This window comes from Brachionichthys hirsutus, chromosome 14 (assembly GCF_040956055.1).
Source record: "Brachionichthys hirsutus isolate HB-005 chromosome 14, CSIRO-AGI_Bhir_v1, whole genome shotgun sequence".
Lineage (NCBI taxonomy): Eukaryota > Metazoa > Chordata > Actinopteri > Lophiiformes > Brachionichthyidae > Brachionichthys > Brachionichthys hirsutus.
This window is the reverse complement of record NC_090910.1, coordinates 2,994,427-3,018,459: the sequence shown is the minus strand read 5'-3', so window position 1 is coordinate 3,018,459 and position 24,033 is coordinate 2,994,427. Positions and strand designations below refer to the sequence as shown.

Below are 24,033 nucleotides of genomic sequence, written 5' to 3'. Positions count from 1 at the left end.
CTATATTTCTTTCTTTTTCATATTTCTTTGTATGTTAATAAGGATACAAGAGTGGGTTTTTTTCGGGGGGGGGGCGCGACAGAAAATAATTGAGAAGCACTGGCCTATCCCATCGTGCTATGCCACACCTCGGACGCGTCGCCAGCGCATCTCTGGGCCACACAGAGACGGACAACCCCTCAACACCACACCTAAATAAAATAAAATAATCTGGAAGTGGGAGGAAACCGGAGGAGACCGACGCACACACGGGGAGGACAGACTCCAGACGGACACGGATTGAACGCAGAACCTCATATAGCCTTATTTAGCGACAACGCTACACATGAATCTGCTTTCATCCTCATTATGGATAAATAAAGTTACAAATCGCTGCTTGTACCGGGGCTAAGAAGCCCCGGTACAAGCCCCAGTAAATATTTAGAGTCTTCCTCCTCTCCTCCTCCACCTGCGGCGCACTTACTTTCAACAACAAAGGTAAAGTTTACAATTCTGTTTTATTTTTTTGTACTAATTTATAAGTACTATGCTTTAAAAAAAATGGAAGCCACGAGTCAAGAAAGTGATTAAATTCACGGTTATACTGCATCCACATTTTTATGACTCCTCCTCAAACGTGACGTTTGAATTAGCGTGTACTTGTACTACAGTTTCCCGTATCGACAGCGATCACTCACCTCACAAGCTGTACGCTCGCTTCCATTCTTGCGTCTTCTTCCATGTTTCTTAACATTAGACAGTACGGAGAAAGCATATCCATCCCTCCATTTATATAAGGGCCGATGTCCTTTCGTGCTTTGATGTCCACATTAAAGGAATATGCATCTTCTTTCATCTTCACCAATCGCCATGACAACGGGTAAGTGTTGCACGTCTTTGAAGACTCCTCGTGACTTCCGCAGGCGTTTTCGATGCCTGCTGTCGACTTATTTTTACAACCAGAGCAGAACTAGCAATCAATCCCGAAAAACAAAGCCTGGTCCACGGAAGCGGTTTATTCACATATTTATTTGTATCTCATAAATCCATCTCATTCAAATGGGTGAAAGCAGATTAAAAATGAATCTTCCACACACTCCGGCTCCGGTAAAGGGGCATTCCGTACCGTGCAGTTGGCGTTTCCGGCGCGTCTACGCGTGATATGTTAAGTTAGGCTGCGCACCGACGGCCTGAACCACGGTCAGCGCAGTAAGAAGCCCCCTACTGCATTATCACACGCTGAATTAACAGTCCCATTAGTCGCTCCTGCTCAGGGAACACACCTGCACAGGTGCCGCCGCGACTCGCTGCGACTCGCTGCGACGCAGGCAACCCTGAAGTGTCCCATCCGTCTGATGAGAACAAAGGCATCACAGATTTCTGTCACTGGAGCTGCGTGTAATTTATTTATTACAATATTTAAGTTCTTTATTTACTCTCATTCTCTTTTTACAATTAATATTCACATACAAAGTTGATTTTTGTTTGCTTACAGGTTTCTGCCCAAAAGGAAGCACAACGAAGACGCGGCCGGACTCCCGCCGAACGCTCCTGTTGCTACAGTGAATGTTTCTCTCCACACCGTCCTCCCCCCGGGGACATTGTGTACACGACGGGAACAAGAGGAATCACAAAGTCCTCCTAAAGCAGCTCGCTGCTGTCTGCAGGGCTCGGCGTGATGAAGCGATGCCATCCAGACAGCTGGCTGAACGGAGCACCAGAGGCGTTTACCGAGGAATGAAGAGCAAGACGTGACTGAAAAAAAAGTGGTGCGTGCGTCCCCTGAAATCCAGGGACAAGAAAGGGCAAGGGGACGGGGGACGGGGGGGGGGGTGCAAAATAAAAAGCCTGTCAAATAAACCGATGCATTGTCAAGCTCCTAGATTAAGCACAGAAGTAAGTATTTGTACGCAGCAGTATGACTTTATGCTGAGGAAAGTACCGCAGAGGCAATGCTAGCGTCGAGGCTAGCAATGGAGAAGTACAGGGAAGATCAGGAGCTGGATCTATTCTAGAGAAAGCCTACGAGGAACAGACGTAAAGAAGGTCGAGGACTTCAGGTACCTCGGGTAACGGAGCAGAGGTTCTCCTTGGGAGTGACCAGGTTGGACAGGATTAGAGACGAGACAATAAGAGGGACAGTGAAGGTTGGACGTTTTGGAGACAAGGTCAGAGAGACCAGACTTTGATGGTTTGGACATGTCCAGAGGAGAGACAGGGACTATATTGGTAGAAGGATGCTGAGGATGGAACTGCCAGAGGACAGGACTAGAGGTCGACCCAGGAGAAGAGACATGGACGTAGTGAGGGAGGACATGAGAGTGGCTGGTGTTGGGGAGGACGATGCAAAGGACAGGGTGAAGTGGAGAACGTTGGGTTGCTGTGGCGACCCCTCCTGGGACAAGAAGAAAATCCAGTCGTAGTTTTTAAGTCGAGCTCCTCTGATCGACTAAATGATCACTAACGAAAACGAAGAAACTTCCCACACAAAGTTCAAAGGTCATTTACTCGTCAGTTTCTGGGATTGACGAACGTGCTTTGGTTCACTGAGGTTCAGCGAAGACGACGGGCTCGTTCCACACATTCTACTCCGTCACGGTCGTCTTTCTGCGGATCAGAGACGCCTCCAACTCACGTCCTCTCACTTCGGTTGACCTCCGTGACCTCGTCAGAACGGAGGTCACGCGTTTCAACGCGGGCAGAGACGTTTGAAGGCCATTTTCAGCACAGATTTAAGAGATCGCATTGCGCTCAAATGAAAGTTCACGTTCTCGGCCAGATGGCCCAGTTCCATCCACAAGCACACTGAAAGAAGTGTTCCATCCACAAGCACACTGAAAGAAGTGTTCCATCCACAAGCACACTGAAAGAAGTGTTCCACCCACAAGCACACTGAAAGAAGTGTTCCATCCACAAGCACACTGAAAGAAGTGTTCCATCCACAAGCACACTGAAAGAAGTGTTCCATCCACGAGCACACTGAAAGAAGTGTTCCATCCACAAGCACACTGAAAGAAGTGTTCCACCCACAAGCACACTGAAAGAAGTGTTCCATCCACGAGCACACTGAAAGAAGTGTTCCATCCACAAGCACACTGAAAGAAGTGTTCCATCCACAAGCACACTGAAAGAAGTCGAGTGATGAATGACACGGCATCCGATTCCGTACGTCTAAACATTTCTGAGCTCCTTTATTCCTTTTTTTTTTTTTTAAGAAAAACCTTCTCCCTCAACTTCCGGTTTGTCCCGGATCTTGTGTCTTCATCCAAAAGGACATTCTGCTGTCCAGAATGTCCCCGAGGGGAAAGCTGCTCCAGATCCATCATCATCGATCATTGATCGAAACGTTCATTGAGAGGAGGAGGAGCATCTGAGCTGAGCTGTGCATGCGAGCTGGTTGCACACGCAGGTCAGAGGGCAGCCGTGCAAGCACGCGCACACACACACACACACACACACACTGAAGAAAAGCACCGGGTCCGAGGTTCCGGCGCCTCAGCCCAACACGACTCTCGCTTTAAAAAGCCCTATAGAACTAGAACTTTAAGAGAAGGTTTGCGCTCCAACTATAACATCCTCTCAAAATACTTTTAGTCTCTTTTTTAAGAAGTCAGTCGGCAGTTGGGAGGAAGCTTTAAAAAAACAAAACAAATCATTTCTGTTTTTGAACAGGAGCAGAAACGCTTGCATATTTCACGGCGGTGCATTTAGGATATATCGGGGGTGGGATGGCGGCAACGACAGCAAATTAAGATTTGGTTTAAAATGACAAAATAGCTTATATACATTGGTGGTTATATCTTGTGCAATTTCTGTTTGTTTTACTTTGCTGAATAAACAGCGATGGGGGGGGGGGGGGGGGGGAGGCGGGGGCGGGGGCCGACTCCTCCCTCTATTCTTGGCCGAATCCTTCGGTCTCCTCGATGGCGAAGAGCAGCTTCTCCTTCAGCTGCTCGAAGCTCTTGTAAGGAGGCAAGTCCAGGCGGTTAAAACTGAAAAGGGAAAGGTCGCAGGTCAAATGTTAGCTAAGAGGCTAACGGGCTAACAGCGTCGCTCCCGACACCCTTCCGCCGGTAGCAGAGTAGGATTCATGACAGACGGTGCGATCTCGTGTCCCGCTCGAGTCCATCCATGTCCCGGTTTGTGGGATCCGTTTGTGAATCTGAACGCACTTTGAACCCAAAGTTCTCCACTCACCAGGTGTGGCTCCGGGGAAGCCACGTGTCCTTCCCCACCTTCTCAATGCAGAACTTCTGGGGCCCGTTGCTGCCTGCAACGCAAAGACGGGTGAGACTCGGCACGGCCCCCGTCCGTTCGCCCCCCCCCCGCGCGGTCGACGTTTCACCGACCCATGAGTTCAGCGAAGCCGCCCAGGGGGAGTCTGCAGGTTCCCGTCACGAACTGCATGAGCCTCAGTCGCACCTCGTTGTCGACTTCTTTCACGAGCTGCGCGGGAGGAAGTCACGGAGACGGCGCGTGAGACGAGCTGCCGAGAACAGAACGCGCGACCTCGACGCACGCGTCGGCGCCGGCGGCCGTACCTGCCAGAACCAGATAATCAGCTTGCTGTTCCTCGTGTAGTGACGATACACCGTGTTCCGCTGCCAGTCCTGCAGGTCGACCTCCTGCATGCCGCACAGCATCACCTGGCGTGAGGAGAGCGCAGGCAAGGGCGTTCAGGGTTCCAGTAGATTCCACAAACGCCACAACGCCGGCGCCGGACGGGCCAGAGGGTTGCCACCGCACCGCCGGCGTCGGGCGCAGCGCTCACCTCGAGCTCCTTCTCATCGAAGTACTGGAGCCACTGGAGCGGAACCACCTCGTTGAAGCCGTCCAGGAACGCTTTGGTCTGGCCCTCGACCCCGCGGGAGAACCGCCACTCCGCCATCAGGCTGCAAGAAACGCGTCTTCTCAAGATGATTATCGGAAGGGAACGGGGGGAGGGGGAGGGGGAAAGGGGGGGTCCCAGACCTGATGTACTCCTCCTTGTTCAATTCGGTGACCAAGACGTTGGTGCCATCGGGTTTCAGGTCGTGAGAAGTGATCTTCCCCAGGATCTCCATGTCCACCGAGAAGTACATCTCCAGACCGCACTCCTCGATGTTGTTGTCCCTGAGACGTCACGTTGGGACAGTCGCAGCGTGACGGAGCGAACGGCTCTTTGTGCTTCCTGCTTCCTGCTTCCTGCTTCCTGCTTCATCTAACCAGACAACAACCGGCCGTCCGCTTTCCTGCTCCACCACTCAAAACTGTTCACGTTGCATCTTCAACATTTTGCCATCGGCCATCCTCACTCTTACATTTGGTGCGTAATATGTACACAGTACCCGATACTACGCGTCGTCTAGAAAAAAGACCCAAGAGAATGAGAACATCTCTGCCCTGATCTCTGTCACGCTGAGAAACGACAGTTAAACAAGTAGAAGGTTGAAAGTATTCACGCAGAATTACAAATATCCTCTCAACCCGATACAATACGTAAATACATTTGACACGTTCCCCATAACAATACCTGATCCATATGAGTGAGTTGTAGAACTCCGGATCGATGGACTCCAGGTCTTTGAGAATCAGCTTCTTGTTGAGCATGCGTTTGTAGAACGGCAGAGAGAAGCCCGTGTCGATGAACTTGCCGTGGAAAAGGGCCTGCACAAGGGGGTCGATGAAAACAAGAGAAACGCTTGGCTTTAAGCCCCCCCCCCCCCCCCCGAGGAAGGCACGAACGCCGACGGCACCCTGCCGTGTGTGTTTGTTAACGCACCATCGCGATGAAGCGGCCGATGAAGCAGAAGTAGGACAGGTGGTCCGGGTTGATGGCCGACGCCGGGTTGATCTGCAGGCAGTAGTTGCTTTTGCCGGCGTACTCAAACAGACAGTACATGGGGTTCAGCACCTCGTGGGACAGCAGGAAGAACCACTCTCTGCACGGAGGGGGGGCGCGGGGGGGGGGGGGCACATGATGAATTACTGCCGACAGCGCTCAAACAAATGAATGGCTCCTGCACTACCTGGCTAAGCCACCGTAGTCTAGGCCCTCTTCGCCTTTGAAGATGACGTAGAGCCTCCTCCTCAAGTCGTACGGCTTCAGGGCCATAATCTAACAGAGGAGAAGGGTCAGCACCAACAACTGGAGTGACACAGTCTGTGAGCGGAGCAGTAGGTAGTAAGGGGTAGTAGTGGTAGTGAGTAGTAGTGGTAGTAAGGAGTAGTGGTAGTAGTAAGTAGTAGTGGTACTCTTACTTGCTGGAAAGAGTCTTCAAACAGCGTCTGTCTGGAGACGGTGATCTTCACATGGCTCGGGAGAGCGTTGGACTGAGGAAACGAGGGACAAGTATCATGAGTATCATGAGTATCATGAGTATCATGAGTACGAGCGACCGGAGGATGGAAGCGACCGGTGGAAGAGGAAAAGGAAGAGAACACCAACCTGGCACAAGTAGCGGAAATGGGCAAGCTTCCATCGGAAGCTGCGCTCATAAGCAATCTGAGGGCCTTTAGTGCTGAGAAGAGAACAATTCAGAGGTTCAATGCAAAGCAAACCTTCTACTGCTTAAAATATATATACATATATGTCTATTAATGCACTATGTGCATACTGTCGCTGAGTGGAACGCTGTTGCTGGTAGGATTTCCCTCTGGGATTAATAAAGTATTCTGATATTTCCCTCTGGGATTAATAAAGTATTCTGATATTTCCCTCTGGGATTAATAAAGTATTCTGATATTTCCCTCTGGGATTAATAAAGTATTCTGATATTTCCCTCTGGGATTAATAAAGTATTCTGATATTTCCCTCTGGGATTAATAAAGCATTCTGATATTTCCCTCTGGGATTAATAAAGTATTCTGATATTTCCCTCTGAATAATTCCATCGCAGTCGCTTAAATCTGTTCCCCACAGAAAGAGAAAAAAACTACGTGCTGCATGTGAAACGGGCTCTGCTGCCATCGCAGTCTCCCATTGGGGGCTGCCACGGCGGACCCCCCCCCCCCCACACACACACACACGCACACACACACACACTCTGCTCTCCAGGTACGCAGCACGTGATACGACACACACCGACATGCTTCCGCTTTATAGGGTGCTCTTACACCGAGGACTTCCCAGTGCGGGGGTCACTGAAGGTCGTGGTTCGGGTGTTGTGATCCACAAAGTATCGAACGCCTTCCCTCGTGTATCGGATCTCCCATCCTTCAGGCAGAGGATCCTCGTTTTGCAGCCTGGACACGCAGAACAACAATCGCATCAAAAATAACGCCCTTAAAAGTTCAGGTCCCGAACCCAAGCAGAGACCCGTCAGCGGGTCGTGCAGCATGCCGACGTTTGGCTCGTGGTACTTTCCTAGACGGTCTAGTGGCCTCGTAACTGAGCTGTGCCTCCTCCTGAACCACCGACGGCTTTCCAGTAAGTTCCGTCTTTGAATTGTCATTAGAAAGAGAAGCCGCGCCTTCCATTTGTCTGTCGTCTGATGCTGCCTATAGCCTAGCTTTACAGAGCTTTTCTGTGCTTCGGTGAATTTACTCTGTGTCTGTATCTCTGGGCGTTCAAACACTCGTGCCTGAGCTTTATTCGATTGTGTCTACGTTTCTGGTTCAGGACTCCAGCTTCTGTTTCGAGCGGCTATTTTGAAACCGTCTCTGCTTCCTTGGAACCCTGTCTGGCTCTCACTCAGAAACAACACTGTGTGAGAGGAAGCCCAAATTATTACCGTTTTATTAATGGAACATTTTAGAAGTGGATTTAAATTAAGTGGAATATATGTATATATTAGTTTGAGCAGCTACAAACCAAGCCTCAGCCAGACCTCAATGAGGTTCAAGACGTCCTAGATGACGTTTCGTCCTGAAAACGGTTCTATCTATGAGACGTTCATTTGGCACTATATCCACTATAACTAGCCAAACACGAGTCGCAACCAGTGAATGTGCCATGAATCTGGGGCTTTCTATGCGAGCTCGGCTTTCTTATGGATAGAAAATACTACTTATGAATGTTACTGTGGGCTTTGTGGCACTGAGCTCACCCTTGGGTTCGGGGGTCTTCCCACTGCGTCGTCTTGGTGCTGTGGTTGACAAAGTACACTCTGTCGTTGGAGTCCACCCGTCTCTCTAGGGTTGATACAGACAGAAATCACTCTGAGGCTCAACAGACGAGCACCGTAGCAACGCCGTAGCAACGCCGTAGCAGCGCCGTAGCAGCGCCGTAGCAGCGCCGTAGCAGCGCCGTAGCAGCGCCGTAGCAGCGCCGTAGCAGCGCTATAACGGACTTGCCGTCATCCGAATGGTTTCTGAACAGAACATACTGACGCTGAGGGAAGGAGGTCGACAAACGTGTCCCAACGAGACGCAATTAAACAACTCGGAACGCGTCAACTCGACTCGAAACAGTGGCTCCAACTGGGCAGGAGCCACAGAAGGTTCAGTGAGCAGGTGAGCAATCAACGATAGAATTACACACAAGTACACGCAAAGTACACACAGGGGGTCTTGACTTAACAACGGAATTACGTTCCGAAGACGCCGTCGTTAAACGAAACCCCGTTAACGGTGGCGCAGGCGGTTGAGCGGGTCGTCCGATGCTCGAGAGGTTGGCGGTTCGATTCCCAGCTGTTGGATGGGCGTGCAGTTGGACGTGGAGTCGCCATTGACAACCACCTGCCAAGTTATTATTAACTTGGCAGGTGGTTGAAGATTTTTATATTTGCACACATACAGGCCGTTTCTACTGTAATTCAACTGCTGCGTGATTTTTTTTTAACCAATATTCTTGATTTGGGGCAGCGGTGGTGTAGTGGTTAGCGCGGTTGCCTCACAGCAAGAAGGTACTGTGTTTGAATCCCATCTGTGCGCCGTTTGTATGTTCTCCCCCCCCGTGGGTTTTCTCCGGTTTCCTCCGACCTCCAAAAACATGCGAGAGGAATCTCTTCCAAAAGGGGAGACGAATAAAAACGACTATTTGTCACGTCTTGGCTCCTCCCCTTTCTGTGAATCGTGTTACTCTGACGGCGTACGCAACAAAAAAAATAAAAGAATATGAACTCACCCCAGCCCGGAGGCAGCGGGCCAAGGGGGTCGTTCTCAGCCGACATCATGGACGCCTGGAAACAAGGGAAGCACACACAGATGATCATTCAGATAAGCTACCGTCTGAAAACCTTTGATCAGACGAGTGTACTAAAACATGAAATGACATCTTCAAAGAGGAGCAGGAAAAATGGGAAGGAATTTAGATCTACACAAAGCAAACGGTTTGCTGAAAGAAATGTATTTTAAAAGTATTCGTAAATATTACCCTACACGAGTGAGTGGCATGAAACGATTCAGAAGAGAAATTGATGTGAACCGTTCTTTCTGCGAAAGCCCTCCTGAGAGCGTTCGGCACGTCTTCTGGACCTGTACGTAACCCGCATCGTTTTGGAAAGACCTCAGCAGCTTCATCACTCGTAAACTTTATGAGAACTTCTCCTTAAAATGGGAAAATGTTGCATTTTGTTTTTTCAGAAGGCGAAGAAAAGGAAAAAATCTATTTTTTTATCATAAACCTCTTAATTGTATTAACAAAGTTCTATATCCACAAACACAAATATAAGCAAAGGCCTGCACTAAAAAAACATCTCTAGAATGATAGTTTGGCGTATATAAAAACTTTAAATATCTGTATCACCTACGAATTATTTGAATGTAATGTTTTTGCATATTACCCCCCCCCAGGCAATTTGTATGTAGCCTTTACACACTCTTTGTATATTTATTTGTTTTGAAATAAAACTTTATAATAATAATAATAAAGAAAGAGGGGGGTCGTTCAAAGATAACCAGAAACTGGAGAAGACATTTTCTAAATTCTGACCAGGTGAAGCTCCCACTTTTAGGCTGAATGAATGAAGCAACGAAGCCGCTCAGACAAATGAATGTTTCAAGTTGCAATGATTTGAAGCGTCACATCTCCTTTCAGTCTTTTAAAAGTTGGATCGCTGCAGTTACATTTAAGTATTTTCCTTTAATCCATCTGAAAATATATAATGGAGCCTTTTCTGAGCACCGGACCACCAGATATCTGTCTTCCAAAAAAAACCTGATCACTGACATTAGAGATCCTCAGAGATCCATCATGAGAGTAAATTATCGCCTTTAGAAAAAGGATTTTAATTAGAGCCACAAAGTTTTTTTTTTTACTGGATGAGCAGTCCAGCCAGATGCACGCTTTAAAAACGCCCCGATGAAAGCTAAAAGCCAGTAACCTCCAGCGTGGTGAGACATTAATGCTTAGTGAGCACCGAGGCAGCAGTTTCGCCCACGAGGAACATTTGAAGGGGCATTTTATCCTGGAGCTGCACCTGGTGTAATACTTCAAGCTGTTTAAGGCGCAAATGCACACGGTGCTCATTTAAAAGAAGCTTCCAAGAGGTGAATCTGAAACCTTAGAACAGGGACGTTAAACTCGATCACACAAGGTGACGAGATTCAAGACGCACTAGACAAGATTCTGACTTAAAAAGTTCCATTTGAAAAGATTACAACTACTTTCCCCCCCCCCCCCCCCCGACGTTCAAATGTTGATTCGGCTCGGCCTCGAGTTTGACTCGTGTGCCTTAATGGGACGGAGGAATATTTCAACAAGCCCGATTCCAAAGGGTTTTTGAAGCACTGGAACAAACACAGATAAAGTATTTAATGATGTCGCCAGATGAGGTGAATAAAGGCAGTTAAAATCTGTCCCAAAAACAAACAGCGACTTCCTCTGACCTCCGGCGCGGCACAAATAAAGGAAATCACACGGCGACGGCCTTCTGGGCTCAGAACGTATCACAAGAACATGAGCTAATCAGGAATGTTGGACAACTCAGGGACCCCGAGCTCCTCGTAGCGGAAAAGTGTCCTCCGGTCTGAGAAACATCCACAACAGTGGTGCAGTGGGTAGCGCTGCTGCCTCACAGCAAGCAGGCCCTTGGTTTGATTTCACCTGGAGGTTGGTGCATCTTGTCCCCGTCTCCCTTTCTCTCCCCCTCCCCCTCTCTCTCCCTCTCCCCCTCTCTCTCTCCCTCCCTCCCTCTCTCTCCCCCTCTCTCTCCCTCTCCCCCTCCCTCCCTCTCTCTCCCTCTCTCTCCCCCTCTCTCTCCCTCCCTCTCTCTCTCCCTCCCTCTCTCCCTCCCTCTCTCCCTCCCCCCCTCCCTCTCTCTCCCTCTCTCTCCCCCTCTCTCTCCCCCTCTCTCTCCCTCTCCCTCCCTCTCCCTCTCTCTCTCCCCCTCTCTCTCCCTCCCTCCCTCTCTCTCCCTCCCTCCCTCTCTCTCCCTCCCTCTCTCTCTCCCTCCCTCTCCCTCTCTCTCTCCCCCTCTCTCTCCCTCTTACCTCCATAACCGTTAACCGAAGGTGTGAATGTGATGTTCGTCTCTCCGTCATCATTGTAAAGGAGAACCGGTTTCCAACGGGCCTACCTGGCTAAATAAGGGTTAGGTGGGAAACGCGATAGACTTAAAGCGGGCCGGGGGGGCAGCGTGTCTTACAGAGTAGAGGTATCTCTGGTTAAACTGGTGCATAGCTCCCTGCAGCTGACTGCGCTGGCTCTGCCACTGCTCAAAGTTGCGGACCGATTCCATGGTGGGTCGCTGCCACGTGGTGGTGCGGGTGTTGTGGTCCACATAGTAGATCCTGCCCCGGTCATCCACCCGGCGCTCCCAACTAGAGGGGAGAGGATGAAAGGATGATCAGATGACACGCAAGAAGCAAGCTGCTGAGAGAATCTTGGATTGTTTTTTATCAAATTAAAGATTTATTCATTCATTCATTCTCTTCCGCTTTGCTGGAGCCCGTCCCAGCTTGTTGAAAACGTATTAAATACGGACAGACACAGTTGATCTCTCCACCATGTTAGATTTCAGCCTCTCTCTTGTATCGAGCACATGAAAGTAGCAAATACTAATAATGGCTCCGTTTACATGGACAACATTGATTTAATCCGATCAGCGTTCGGATTATAATTATGATCGGATGCACTGTGTTCATGGACCCTAAAAATATTGATCTGATGAGGACTTTCGATCGGACTAAATTATTTTAACATGTGCAATTTTACCAAATTACCGTTTACTGTGTTTTCATGCGCCCTGATCGGATCATCAATCGGCATAAACCACCCCTCTCGATCGGAATAATGTCTTGATCGGATTGAGCTTGATCGGGTCAGACTATTCCGATTTGGGTGCGCACATGAAGCATTGTTATTCCGATCAGGCTTTTAATCCGATTAAAGGTGTCCATGTGAACGCAGCCGCTGTTACGTTGTTGTCAATAAAAGTATTGATTTAAAAATGCAGAAAGACACTCACCCCGGCGGCAGCGGCTGTGGTCTCTCCCAAGTAGTAGTCCTGGTGTTGTGGTCGACATAATACGTTCTTCCATGTGGGTCTTTCCTCTGCTCCCATCTTAGAGACAACAATTTACAACGATTAAAAAAAAAAAACACACTAAATGAAATTTAAATCATTATTAAATATGAGTCGGTATTAATGCGTTTAATATTCCGAAAGAATAACAGGAGAAACTCCAGACTACTGGATGCAAATAGATTCAGAAGCTCAGAATGGAATGTGAAGTCCAGGCCTGCAGACACCGAGCGGCGCTTTTTACCCCGGGGGCAGCGGATCGGGGGCTCCAGCGGTCGGGACTTGCTGCCGGGGCTTTGACCCGTCGGCCGTCGCAGTTGCACTGCTACTGTTGCTCTCACTGTCGCCCCCTGAAGCACTTGCTTCTCCTTGTGCTGGGGAAGAAGAGCACAGGGAGGAGGAGGAGGCTGCATTGGCGGTGGCCCCCTGTGTTGGGGACAGACATGTGGACGATGCAGCGTCAGGTGGCCTAGCAGCAGAGGAGGAGGAGGAGGAGGAGGAGGAGGCCAGAGCGTGCGAGGAGGTCGGCTGAGGTGCGTTATTTGTTGCCGTGTCGGGGTCTGGCTCGGCGGCACCCTCGTGGTCGTCTGCAGGAAGCGGCGCATCGCTCGGACCCTGAGCAGCCTCACTGGACTCGCCATTCACTGCAGGAAAGCCAGAGACAGCGGGTCTTTCAAAACCTTTGACCGGCCGATTGCATCATGGATGGTTAACGGCTGTTTGGACGGCTGCGTTATAAAAACGCGGCTCTGATGTCACCAAGCTTAAGACTTCCCGTGAGTCAGAGACAGAATCACAAATCAGGAAAATCACGTCGGATTATTAAGGGACTTGATAAAATGGGTTTTAATTGAATCACACGAATCCTTTTTGTAATTCCGACCCCACCTCTGTACGCCAGCAGAGTCTAGCTCATCAGTTCGTGTGCCGTCACCGTGCCAGCGGTTCCCTCGCCGTCCTCTACAGTCGACTCCGACCTGCTTTCCCTTCCTTCTCCCTGCAGGGACTATTTTCTTCACGGTTGCCGGCGGCGGCATTGATTACACGCCTCGCCTAATGAAAACTAATCTACTGTTCTCCTGCATCGTTCATCAGAGCCAAGCGAACCATGAAAAACCCAGAGAATAGAGACGAGGCCAGGCGACACAAAGAACGCGTGCGGCAAAGGTTTGCACGTAGAAACGAGGTGGTCAGTTTTAAATCCGAGAGCTTGATGAGTGGATTTTAGCAAAGAAAAGTATAGAAACGCGACAGAAAACAAAATCTGGAACCAGGACTTTATTTCAGATTTTCCAAAGGCACCACACCCCACACACCGCGAGACGCAAGCTCACCCGTCCGGCTGTCCGTGTCGCTGTCTGGGGGCTGGTGGGTGGGCGTGCCGTCGGACGTGGAGTCTCCATTGACAACATGACAGAGGGCGGGGCTGCCGGAGCTGGAAGACACCGGACCGTCCAGGCCGTTGGAGGCTGAACAGGAAGCCAATCTCAGGTCCGAGTCCGCACCATTCGTTGAGCTGCGGGGAAAAAGGATTTAAAAAAAAAATCATGTAATAAATTCATTTTACAGGTAAAAATTTAAAAATTTAATTACAGAGGGCAATCTTAAGGTGATCTACAACACGACTCGTATTTTAGTATCAACATCCGATGCAGAGAGGAAAATAATAACATTTCAGGGGCACGGACGACAGTTTGAACCCAACATGAAACGCACGCGGCGTGAAAGACAGACGTGGCACTACAGGACGAGTCTCCCGACTCGAGCATCAAAAACAGTCAAACCAGTCACTTCAGTGGGAAAGTGGCAAACATACATGTGGTTGTGTCTATTTATTTATCTATCTATCCATCGCCTAGGCAACGCAGATGAGGCAGAGACACTGTTCAATTGTTGTTGCTGTAATTTTGCTGTCGAAAATAGCGGTCGATGTGCAAAAGGGCCCGTCCAACGGCCTGTTGTGAGATCAGGAAGTAAACTTCCCTCGTTTTAACCGCGTTGTCAATGAGCTAATTTTAGAATCAATTTTGAGAAGATGGCTGAAAGAAAAGAAGACGAGGAGAATCGTACTTTTCTCTTTGCAGTCACAAAGAGATCAGCGAAACCACGCAGCAGCAGAAGACGCATTAATGCTAAGAAATATCCATCAATGGTGAGCAACAGCATAACAATGTTATTAAAAAGAATTCAGAGACTTATTGTACTTTAAAAGTGTTATTACATTTACTCGTATTTAGTTTTAAACATATTGTACGGCCCTCACGGAATTACATTTAAAAATATTTGGTGTTCATGGCTCTCAGCCAAAAAGGTTCCCGAGCCCTGGTTTACAGCATCAAGTGTTTTACTCTAATGCCAATCAAACACGACATGTGGAATACCTTTCTAAAAATACACATCTGTTTTTCCAAACGTTCCTCGGTGCCACACACGCTCTGTTCTCTCCCCCCAAAAAACCAGAAGACGTGGACACGAGGCCACGGAGTGGAACAAATACTGCCGAATGGAACACCTTTTTGCTTAAGCACGTAAACGACAATGGGACACGGGTACCGTGACGTAGAATACATCTTTATGGAGTCGTTGGAGTGAACCAAACTTTACCGCCTGCTGGAATTCTTCAGCTTGAGAACAAAGGTCTTCCCTCGCAAGGAAGGACAGTCCCCGAAACGTATGCAAGAACGATGGCTGCTTGGTTGAATTTACGTTACCTGTTGGCAGCTCTTGAGGAACAGGAAGATAAGTCTCCAGTTTCATGGATTGCATCACCATTCCTCTGGACTTCTGGAAAGGATTGGATCAAGTATTTAGTAAATTAACTCCGTCATGAAGTATTGGCACTTGATGACACTGAACATCACATTTCTGGGTGCATCTAGATGAGAGCACAATCCCCTCCGCCCAGGCGGCGGATGTGTAATCACCAGCATTAGTTTGTCTGTTAGCAAGATAACTCGAAAGGTTCTGGACGGATCGGCATGAAACGTCCAGAAAATGTTGGGAACGTTACCAGAAAGAAATGATTACAAGTTGGTGATGATCCAGAGGAGATCCTGGATTCTGGATCGTTTCAAAATGTGTTCCTCAATATATCGGTTGATTATTGGCCGATGTTTATGGATCCTTTATCCTACTAGCAAATCTGGATCGGATCCAGAATGGAGTCAGTAAAAAAATCTAAAATTTTAATCTTGAAACCCCCAATTACAGGTTGAAACAGTTAAAAATACACATCAACTCCGATTCGCTTTTACTTTTCATGATACCAAGAACACTCTAGAACCTTTTGATGATGATCCAGATCACCGTGTGGACCGTGCAAATCCAATTACGAGGGGAATGAGCTGCTTGGCGGAGGTCTGCGCTCCCCGAGTGCTTTTCTAGTTATTTTTGTGCTACTGATCATTCACCATGATTCATTTACTGATTGTCAATCACTAATACATGCAGTACCGGTAATTAAAAATGGCAGAACCAACGTGACCGATAACCGAACCGCTCAGCTCACTGGTGCCGTTGGTGAGTCCGAGCAGCTCCTCCTGGTCAGTGACAGCCAAGCCATCCAGGTAGACGGTGAGCTCCCCGGTGGGGACCAGAGACCCCTTCTGCTCCACACTCAGCTTCAGCACCTCCTTCACATTCTCCACTGCACCAAGCAGAAGAGGCGTGGAAGCAGCGTCATTTAAGGAAGGATGCAAAGCAAACGGCTTCTGCAGAACGTCATACATTTCCTTTCGTGCTGCTGCAAGGCCCGGCTCAGGTCGAGTGTCGCTTTGCCCAGCAGAGCGTCTGCTTTCAGGGTGTGGTGGCTCCATACTTTGAAATCCACCTGCGTGTGTGGCGTTACATTCCTAGAAAGTCAGGAGCACACAAACACAATGCGTGTCATTTTTAAACACTTCACACACGTCGCTGGAGAGACCATGTCTCTCGGCTGGCCGGGGAACCCCTCGGGACCCCCACCCCGGGCTTCCCTGCTTAGACTGCTGCCCCCCCCCGCGACCCGGCCCCGGATAAGCGGGGGTCATGTGTAGAAGGTTGCCTAACATCACAGAAAAACTACGGGATGGATCTTTTTATAAAAATGTTGGTCTAACTTAGATCCCATTACATTTTAAGAGTAATCCGGATACCCGTATGGATACAAAAAAATCCAGATTTTCCGCATTTACTTAAAATTGAGGGGTTTTTTTACGTTAAAAATGTTTTGTCCAAAGTGTATGAGTGTGTGTGTGTGTGTGGCTGTCTGTCTCTGTGTGGCCTGGCGGGATGCACCTTGTTTTAAGCCTCTCACCAAATACAAAGTACACAGCAGTATTTTGCTTTTACATATAAAAGGAAATGACAAGGTTTGAGGCCGTTAATAAAATAACCATCTACAGAACGATAACAGAACAACCTAAACCACCGACACGCGGTCCTGAGTTTTAAGTTTTCTTTCTTGCAGCAGCTTTGTGACTATTTTAATGTAAAATTTTCAATCTAAAAATAACTTGCAGCAGCTGACAGGACAAAACAAAAGCTCCTAAAAGTCAAACACTCAAAAAAAATAGTGCAGCCTGTTTAACATGTTCATAAGTCAACAGGCAATAAGAAGGATTAACACGGCACAGGTGATTTCTGCTTTTCTCGTCTACATGTCCAGCCAAGCTAAACAGGCAGCAGGGGGGGGGGGGGCGGAGCCATAGGCTCGGGCAAGTCGGCGGGCCCGTTGGTGGTTTAATGGCCGACCTTCAGACGTTTGTGGAGGTCGATAAGGTCGGCGAATAAAATCGGTGGAAAAGATCGGTTTCATATGTAGAAATCGGCGCACACAAAATAATAAACGGACACAACCTGCGAGAAACACCGAGGAGGAATGATTGTGTATCTTACAGAGTGAGCCTCTCATCCCACTGAGGACTGGAGGAGTTGTGGTACTTTGCTGTGCGGCGTGACTCTCCCTCTGCCGTCACCTCCACATAGATGGCAGTCCCAAACAGGCTCTTCTTCCTCTTAATTTTGGCGCAGGACACTGGTGGAGGACACAGACCAGGTCACCACACAACTTTCAACATGTTCACTTCAAACTCATCCGGATCAAAGGGTAAGAAGAGTAACAGCTCACTGATGCTCATTGTAGCCGCCTCTTAATACTGCGTCCGGTCATCCTGTACTGGAACCGCGGAGCACAGCGGAATAGTGGTATTTATAAAAAAAAAATAAGTACAGGTGGTCCTCATTTACGACGACTCGGAGTTACGATGGACTTTCCGAAATATTAAACTACGTGTTTAGCGACAAGAAATCGCAGTTCCGACGAGCTGAATGCACCGGCAGCGGAGTTGAGAGTGAGATCGTACGTATTTTCTCAGTCATTTTCATGCCCGCTTTCTACGCCTTATCCCAGCGGTGTCAAACTCGTTTTCTCCGAGGGCCACATCAGCATTATGGTTGCCCTCAAAGGGCCAGTTGTAAATGTAACTATATGTAATGTAATGTAAATAAAATGTCACTACTCCTTAACATGCTGCTAAATAACTGTTTACTACTACATACTTAATTAAATTATAAATATTACATATGCAATTGCATAGTTCTAAAAATATATCGATTCCTTACTGCTGTAAAAATATCCGCCGTGGTTATGTAATCACCAGCGTCTGTCTGTAATTTGTTCTTCGATATCTCCATTGATTATTGACCGATATTTAGGGAATTTAACATGTGTGGGTGGGGGGGGGGGCTCTATCTCACCACTGAATATCATCTGGGTCGGATCCAGAATGGAGTCAGCAACAAATATTTAATTTTAACATTAAAACCCCATTTACAGATTAAAAATCAGTTACAAATACACATCAACTCTGATTCACTTTTACTTTTCAGCATTTTACAAAAACAAATGTCTGCACAAAGCTCTTGCGGGCCACAAAAAATGACGTGGCGGGGCCACGTTGGCCCCCGGGCCTTGAGTTTGACACATATGCCTTATCCCAGCAAAGATGGATCTTCAGAAGGCAACTCCGTGTTCAGTGAGGACCAGCTGTAATTAAGGCAATTAATCTCGTACGACGGGCCGAGAGAGCCTTTGAGTAAACCCCAGCTGAAGCTACAGGATGCGTTTGACACGCCAGCCCACTCATTTATTCACTCTGACCTACGACCTGTGCGACCCCCGACTGTTCCACCGCACCCATCTGTCGTTTTGTTGTCCGTTTCCGAGTTGTTTTTTACGACATATCGGAAAGTGAGCGAGCAAATCGAGTGTACGACAGTTTCTGCGGTCTCACCCACGATGTATTGTATCTTATCCTACAAGAAATGTAGGATAAGATACAATATTCCTCTTTTGGTTGTAATATACATTTCGTTTTGTTTAAGTTGTATTTTTTTTGTCTTGATCTGACAACCAAAATAAAACTCATCATCATCAATGTCTCTTTCTACTCCGATATTTTCCGTGTCTTGACGCACCATAATATACTCATGGGGCGACCCACGACCGGGTCGGCATACGACAAAACCCTCGGAAACCAACGGCCGTCGTGAGCCCACGACCCCCCCCCCCCCCCCCCGTAACTGATCATGATCAGTTACAACGCTATTGATGCCAGAGTTCGCATCTTACAGTGGGCCGACTCACCGATGGCATGGAGCTGTGCGGTTTCTCTGTGGTTATGGCTAGACTCTGCTCTAGATGAGGCCGTGGCCATGTCACACACCACAGTGGGAAACCTTCAAACCGTAAACACACAAACACGTGGAATATATCGAGCACGTTCAGAAGAAGCAGCGGCTCTGGCTCTAATAAAAATACAGCTTATAAGTTAAGAGATGCAGCTTTAACACTCTGAACTCTTTGTTTGTGCTCCTTTTCCACAGACATAATGCTGGAAATACTATTTATACTCACAAGTGGCGCGTGTGCTGCTAGACCCTGTCTTGTTCACCCCAATCCGTGTCCCATGATTCTTCTGGGGAAGAAAAGAAAAATCCATTTTGAGCAGCTCAGAGTCTGACCTGTGATTAAACGCCAGCTTATTCTCGTACAGTAATTTGAACTTTATGAAATATGGTGCATGCATTCAAAAGTTTGGGTTGTATTGGAAAGTTCCTTTTGCCTTTTTAGGCATCGGTTTCTTGGCAGCATTCCCTCAAACATTCCACCTGTACATTGCTGGTTCCCATTCCACCGGTCATCAGCTTTGAAACTCTTCAGATCTCACTTGTCAGCCATAAAGTGACTTTCCTTCCACCGAAATAATGATGGTGCAGTAATTACTATATTTTACTTTCACTACTGTCATTTGTAAAGGTTATGAATGTTATCTTTGGTCTGCCATTCCCAAAGGCTATCCCACAAACTCCCATTTGGTGGTTCTAATCACAACTGCACTGTAATATCCGTGATACGTATTACCCAACATTTAGATAATTGAATTAAATAAAAGCAGTCATATTGAATGCATGAAAACATTTTTTTTATCTCATGTTGGAATTGCACCTTGGAAATGGCGACGTACAATTTCGTTGTCCATTGAACGTGTTCTCTGTAACAATGACAAATAAAGTTTATTTAAAATTAGGCATTTGTAATTTGGAAATATTATATTTGGAAATATTATTCGAGCACCACACAAGCGTCAACAAGGCCATCAGACGGCTCAGATCCAGGACGGACTCTAGTATATCGGTCTCAGATCCCCTACCAAGGCCCCAATGAGGGGCAAGTGTTTATAATACGATTGTATCAGCCGGGACAAACAGGCGTGGCAAATCTAAGCAACTTCAGAGGATCCCAATTAAGATGGGGATAGTCAGAATTAAAACGAAAACACAAAACAGTGTACACATTACGGGGACGGCATAATCCACGTAAACGGCAACGTGCCAGGTTATCTCTTAGCTAAAGTAGACAAATCAGACATTTAAAATTAAAAACTTTGAGACCAGGTTTCGGTTAAAAATATTTTATTTTCGGATCATAAATTAATACATTTTATGACAGTGTTTTAAAAGTACAACAATTCTAGTATTTGTGAATTTGATATGGAAGAACCTAAATAAAGTACACTGAATAATATATATATATATATAAGTCACATGAAAAAGGAGGACTGTTGGATGACCCAAAACAGCAAAGTGCAAATGTAACCTCGCTCTCTCTCTCTCTCTCTCTCTGTCTAAGAGAGCCTCTGAAAAAACGGAATTGCCTTGAGTGTGAGCGGTGGCGTAACCTTTGGTCTATACATGTTGAAAATGCTGAAACTTTGCTGACTTGACAAATATGGTACCATAAAATGTTGATTTCTGATCTCCACATATCACAAGGACAGATATCATGAGGGACCTGCATGGCAATGACTGACGATAAGGAACAGGTTACTCTGCCTAACAGCCCTCACCCAGATTAGGTGAGAGGTGAGGATTATTAAAAAACATTTATGGTAGCGACAGTCACCAAATGATAGAATTGAGCGGTTCTGGAAATGCGTTTCATGCCTAATATACTGAGACAAAAACAAGATAGAAATCTTAACCGTAACCATTTTCAATGAAACTTTATAATAAGCAGAGGCACAATATTTTTTGGTAACCAGGTTGAAATCAGTCTATTTTACCATATCAAATGTATGTACCCCAAATGTGTGATAACTGCACACTCTAGCTCAGGGGTCTGCAACCCGCGGCTCCGGGGCCGCATGTGGCTCTTTCATCCCTCTGCTGCGGATCCCTGTGGCTTTAGAAAATAAATAATGAGTATTTAATTCAATGTATTTTATTTTAGTTCGTTCGTTTTTAAAATGTAACTCTAAATTTGAAGATTATGGTGATTATAAATACAAAATAAAACGTATTAAAAAATTTTCTCGCTCATAATATACGTCACAACCATCGACGGTCACAGCCGCCAAATTGTGCGCGATTTCTTGAACTTTTCGACCCCAAGGTAGGACAACTATGGATAAATCTAAGAAAAGAAAAGTGTCTGAAGAAAACAGAACGTTTAATGATACGTGGGCAGATTCGTTCGCCTTCACTGCCGACGAGACGGGTTTACCGGTATGCTTAGTATGTAATGAGAAGTTAGCAAACAACAAAAAGTCAAATGTCGCAAGACATTTCCAGAATAAACACAGACTCTGCGCAAAAATATACGTCTTTCTTCGGAGTTCAAAATGTTTTTGTTGCGTGCAGAAATGTAATTTCGCTTCTCTGTAACGGTTCATTGATTCATAAATGCAATGAAATAGTTTGTTTATACATATATAAAGGTAAAAAACGACGATGAAAAGATGCGGTGTTGTCTTCATTTTAAATGCCAAAAGGATTTTGTGGCTCCCGGTGTTTTCTTTTCTCTGGAAAAATGGGTCTAAATGGCTCTTTGAGTCGTGAAGGTCGCCGACCCCTGGTCTAGCTAAAGTAACAAGACGGCGTCAGCGATGTGCAGTCGGGGGAGGCCGTGCCTCACCTGCCGTCATTATCTCCACCGAGGCGAGAAAACTCAAAAGGTTCTTCTGAGGAGACTCGTCACTGTCAGTACGTTCTTGCTTTCAAAGCTCAAGTGTGAGTCATTTGTGTTTGTGTGAAATTGAGATGTCGAATGACACACAAAACAAATGTCACAAAAAAGCATGTTTAACGAACGGTAGCACGACTCTGAGCCGAAAGGAGGGCTTAACGGAGCTGCGGAGCCGCTGCTCATCGCCTTCGAGCACAACAACCAACTATAAAAGCTGCCTCTGAAACAAAATTAGACATGTTTGTCGATTTCTCAATCCCATCCACGCAAGGGAAACTGCGTAGGAGGCTGGCGTGCGTTGGATGAGAAATCTCTCAAATGTCTCCATTTTGACAGTTCAACTTCAGAAACTACACTGAAGGTTCTTCCGAAGGATGGCAAGTCGGTATTAAATATAAGCGTGCTTCGCGTCAGGTTCATAAATAGTTACCTGTGCTTATGGTCCAATACGCACCATCTGGAGACAACAAATATCCATGCCGTGAGAAGTTGGAAAAAGTCATGAAACAGAAGCACGAATCATTGGGTAGTAGAGGAGCAGATCACACCTGAAGATAGTTCAAAGGCCAAACATCACAGGCACCTCAAACGCTGATAGGAATAACAAACATTAGCCAACTCTGGATTATCTAGCGTAATGCTAACCTCAGCTGCGGCTAACTTACAAGGGAGCTAGTAGCCTTTAGATAACACGTTTCATCTGACTCAATGTTGAATGGCTTTATATTTCCCATCGATAAGGCATAAGATAGTAACTATAGTATCAGATAAAGCTAGCTAACAACACGTAGTGTTGCCGCTAGCCTGCATCGAAAGCTAAACGCAGATACTTCCCAATCAGTTAGCCATCAAGCTACAACCACGGACGTGTCATTTGATCCGAGCAGCGATATTAATGCTAATTAAATGTACTTGTTAGCAACCTTCATAGCTCCCTACAAGCCGACAGACGACAGTTACACCGCTGAAACACTGTCTGTCTAATAGCAGCAACGGCTAGCTTAGCATGCTAACGCTAGCTGTGTTAGCTATTCTAAACCAATCGCTGGCAGTTAGCTGGGTAACTAAGTTACGTTAGCATCTTAGTTAGTTGTCCGCAATAACAACGCTAACACTGCCGAAGGACTCGGTTAGATGAGGGAGATCCGCGTATCAGCGCCGCCTTTCATAATGGTTTAGGAGCACCAGCCGCAGTGTTTTAGTGTTTTAGTGTTTTACCTCGTCTGCTGTTCTACTCCGGTCCCGTCCTCCGCGCTCTCGTCACGGTATAAGCAGAGCCGAGCAGGCCCCGGTCCGCTGCAGACGTCGAGCCATCTCTGTGTGCAGAAACCTGCAAGCAGACAAACATACAAGGCGACAGGCGCGCCACCTCAAAGAGTAAAAAATAAATAAAACACATTTATTTTATCGGGAACAATCCCTTCAGATGACCCGTCTCGTTTTCGGGAGTTAAGCAGCAGTAAAATAAATGTACAAACAAAACATAAATGTAAACATTACACACAGACAAACAGAAGTGAACACATTCTTAAATATACTACATATATACTACATACATTATAATATACGTATTATATGTCATATTATATTATTGATGTATATAATACATATCAATACATACAGGCAGATTATATCACAAGGTGTGTACGACACGTTTCCAAGGTTGATATCGCTCCTAGAAACAGTTGCAACAATTTTGTAAATAATTGCCATTTTTATACAATGGAAATGGTGTCAGGGAACGAATGGAAAGTGGAAGATTATTCCAGTCGGTGGGAGCCTTGTACCGAAAAGCATATCTTCCTATTTCTTTTTTTAAGTTTGAGGAGTGAAACTAAAAGATGTGATTTGTGTAATGGAAGTTTTAAGAAGAAGACTACCGGTACTACTGTACTTTCTGCTTGTCCCGTAGGCCGGATAGTCCATGTAAATGCATTCATATAAAAAATCAACCAGTGAAAATGCCTTATATCTGGTAACGTAAACCAGGAGAGATGTTGGTACAGCGATGTGTCCTGTAGGGGGCAGTGTAGGATAATCCTGCACAGGCTATTATAAACAGTGTTGAGAGATTGAAGATATGAGGCTGGAGTGCTTTGATATACAATGTCAGCATAATCCAAAATTGACAAACAATTCTTACTCTACATTCAAATTAAAAAT

General features: G+C 46.7%; 1 protein-coding gene across 1 annotated transcript; it reads right to left on the bottom strand.

Annotated features, from left to right (window-relative positions):
• Positions 1-980: 980 nt before the first annotated feature.
• LOC137903899 (NEDD4-like E3 ubiquitin-protein ligase WWP1) lies at positions 981-23,187 on the bottom strand. Its single transcript, XM_068748068.1, has 26 exons — positions 23,089-23,187; positions 22,301-22,327; positions 19,261-19,321; positions 18,991-19,082; positions 17,241-17,379; positions 16,092-16,216; positions 15,874-16,011; positions 15,077-15,149; positions 13,700-13,881; positions 12,610-13,009; positions 12,309-12,404; positions 11,487-11,661; positions 9,026-9,080; positions 8,007-8,091; positions 7,075-7,203; positions 6,407-6,479; positions 6,220-6,291; positions 5,988-6,076; positions 5,741-5,900; positions 5,492-5,625; positions 4,951-5,091; positions 4,751-4,871; positions 4,521-4,625; positions 4,329-4,425; positions 4,177-4,249; positions 981-3,971 (listed from the first exon to the last, which is right to left on the bottom strand). The coding sequence occupies exons 4-26, from the start codon at positions 19,058-19,060 to the stop codon at positions 3,872-3,874; spliced, it is 2,832 nt and encodes a 943-aa protein (XP_068604169.1). The 5' UTR covers positions 19,061-19,082; positions 19,261-19,321; positions 22,301-22,327; positions 23,089-23,187; the 3' UTR covers positions 981-3,871.
• Between the last annotated feature and the right edge of the window lie 846 nt (positions 23,188-24,033).

Coding starts and splice junctions, on each gene's coding strand:
- LOC137903899 (XM_068748068.1), bottom strand. CDS start 19,060: ATGGCCACGGCCTCATCTAGAGCAGAGTCTAGCCATAACCACAGAGAA. Junction 16,012..16,091: donor GCAGCAGCACGAAAGGAAAT/GTATGACGTTCT, acceptor TGCTTGGTGCAG/TGGAGAATGTGAAGGAGGTG. Junction 13,882..15,076: donor TCCTCAAGAGCTGCCAACAG/GTAACGTAAATT, acceptor TTTTCCCCGCAG/CTCAACGAATGGTGCGGACT.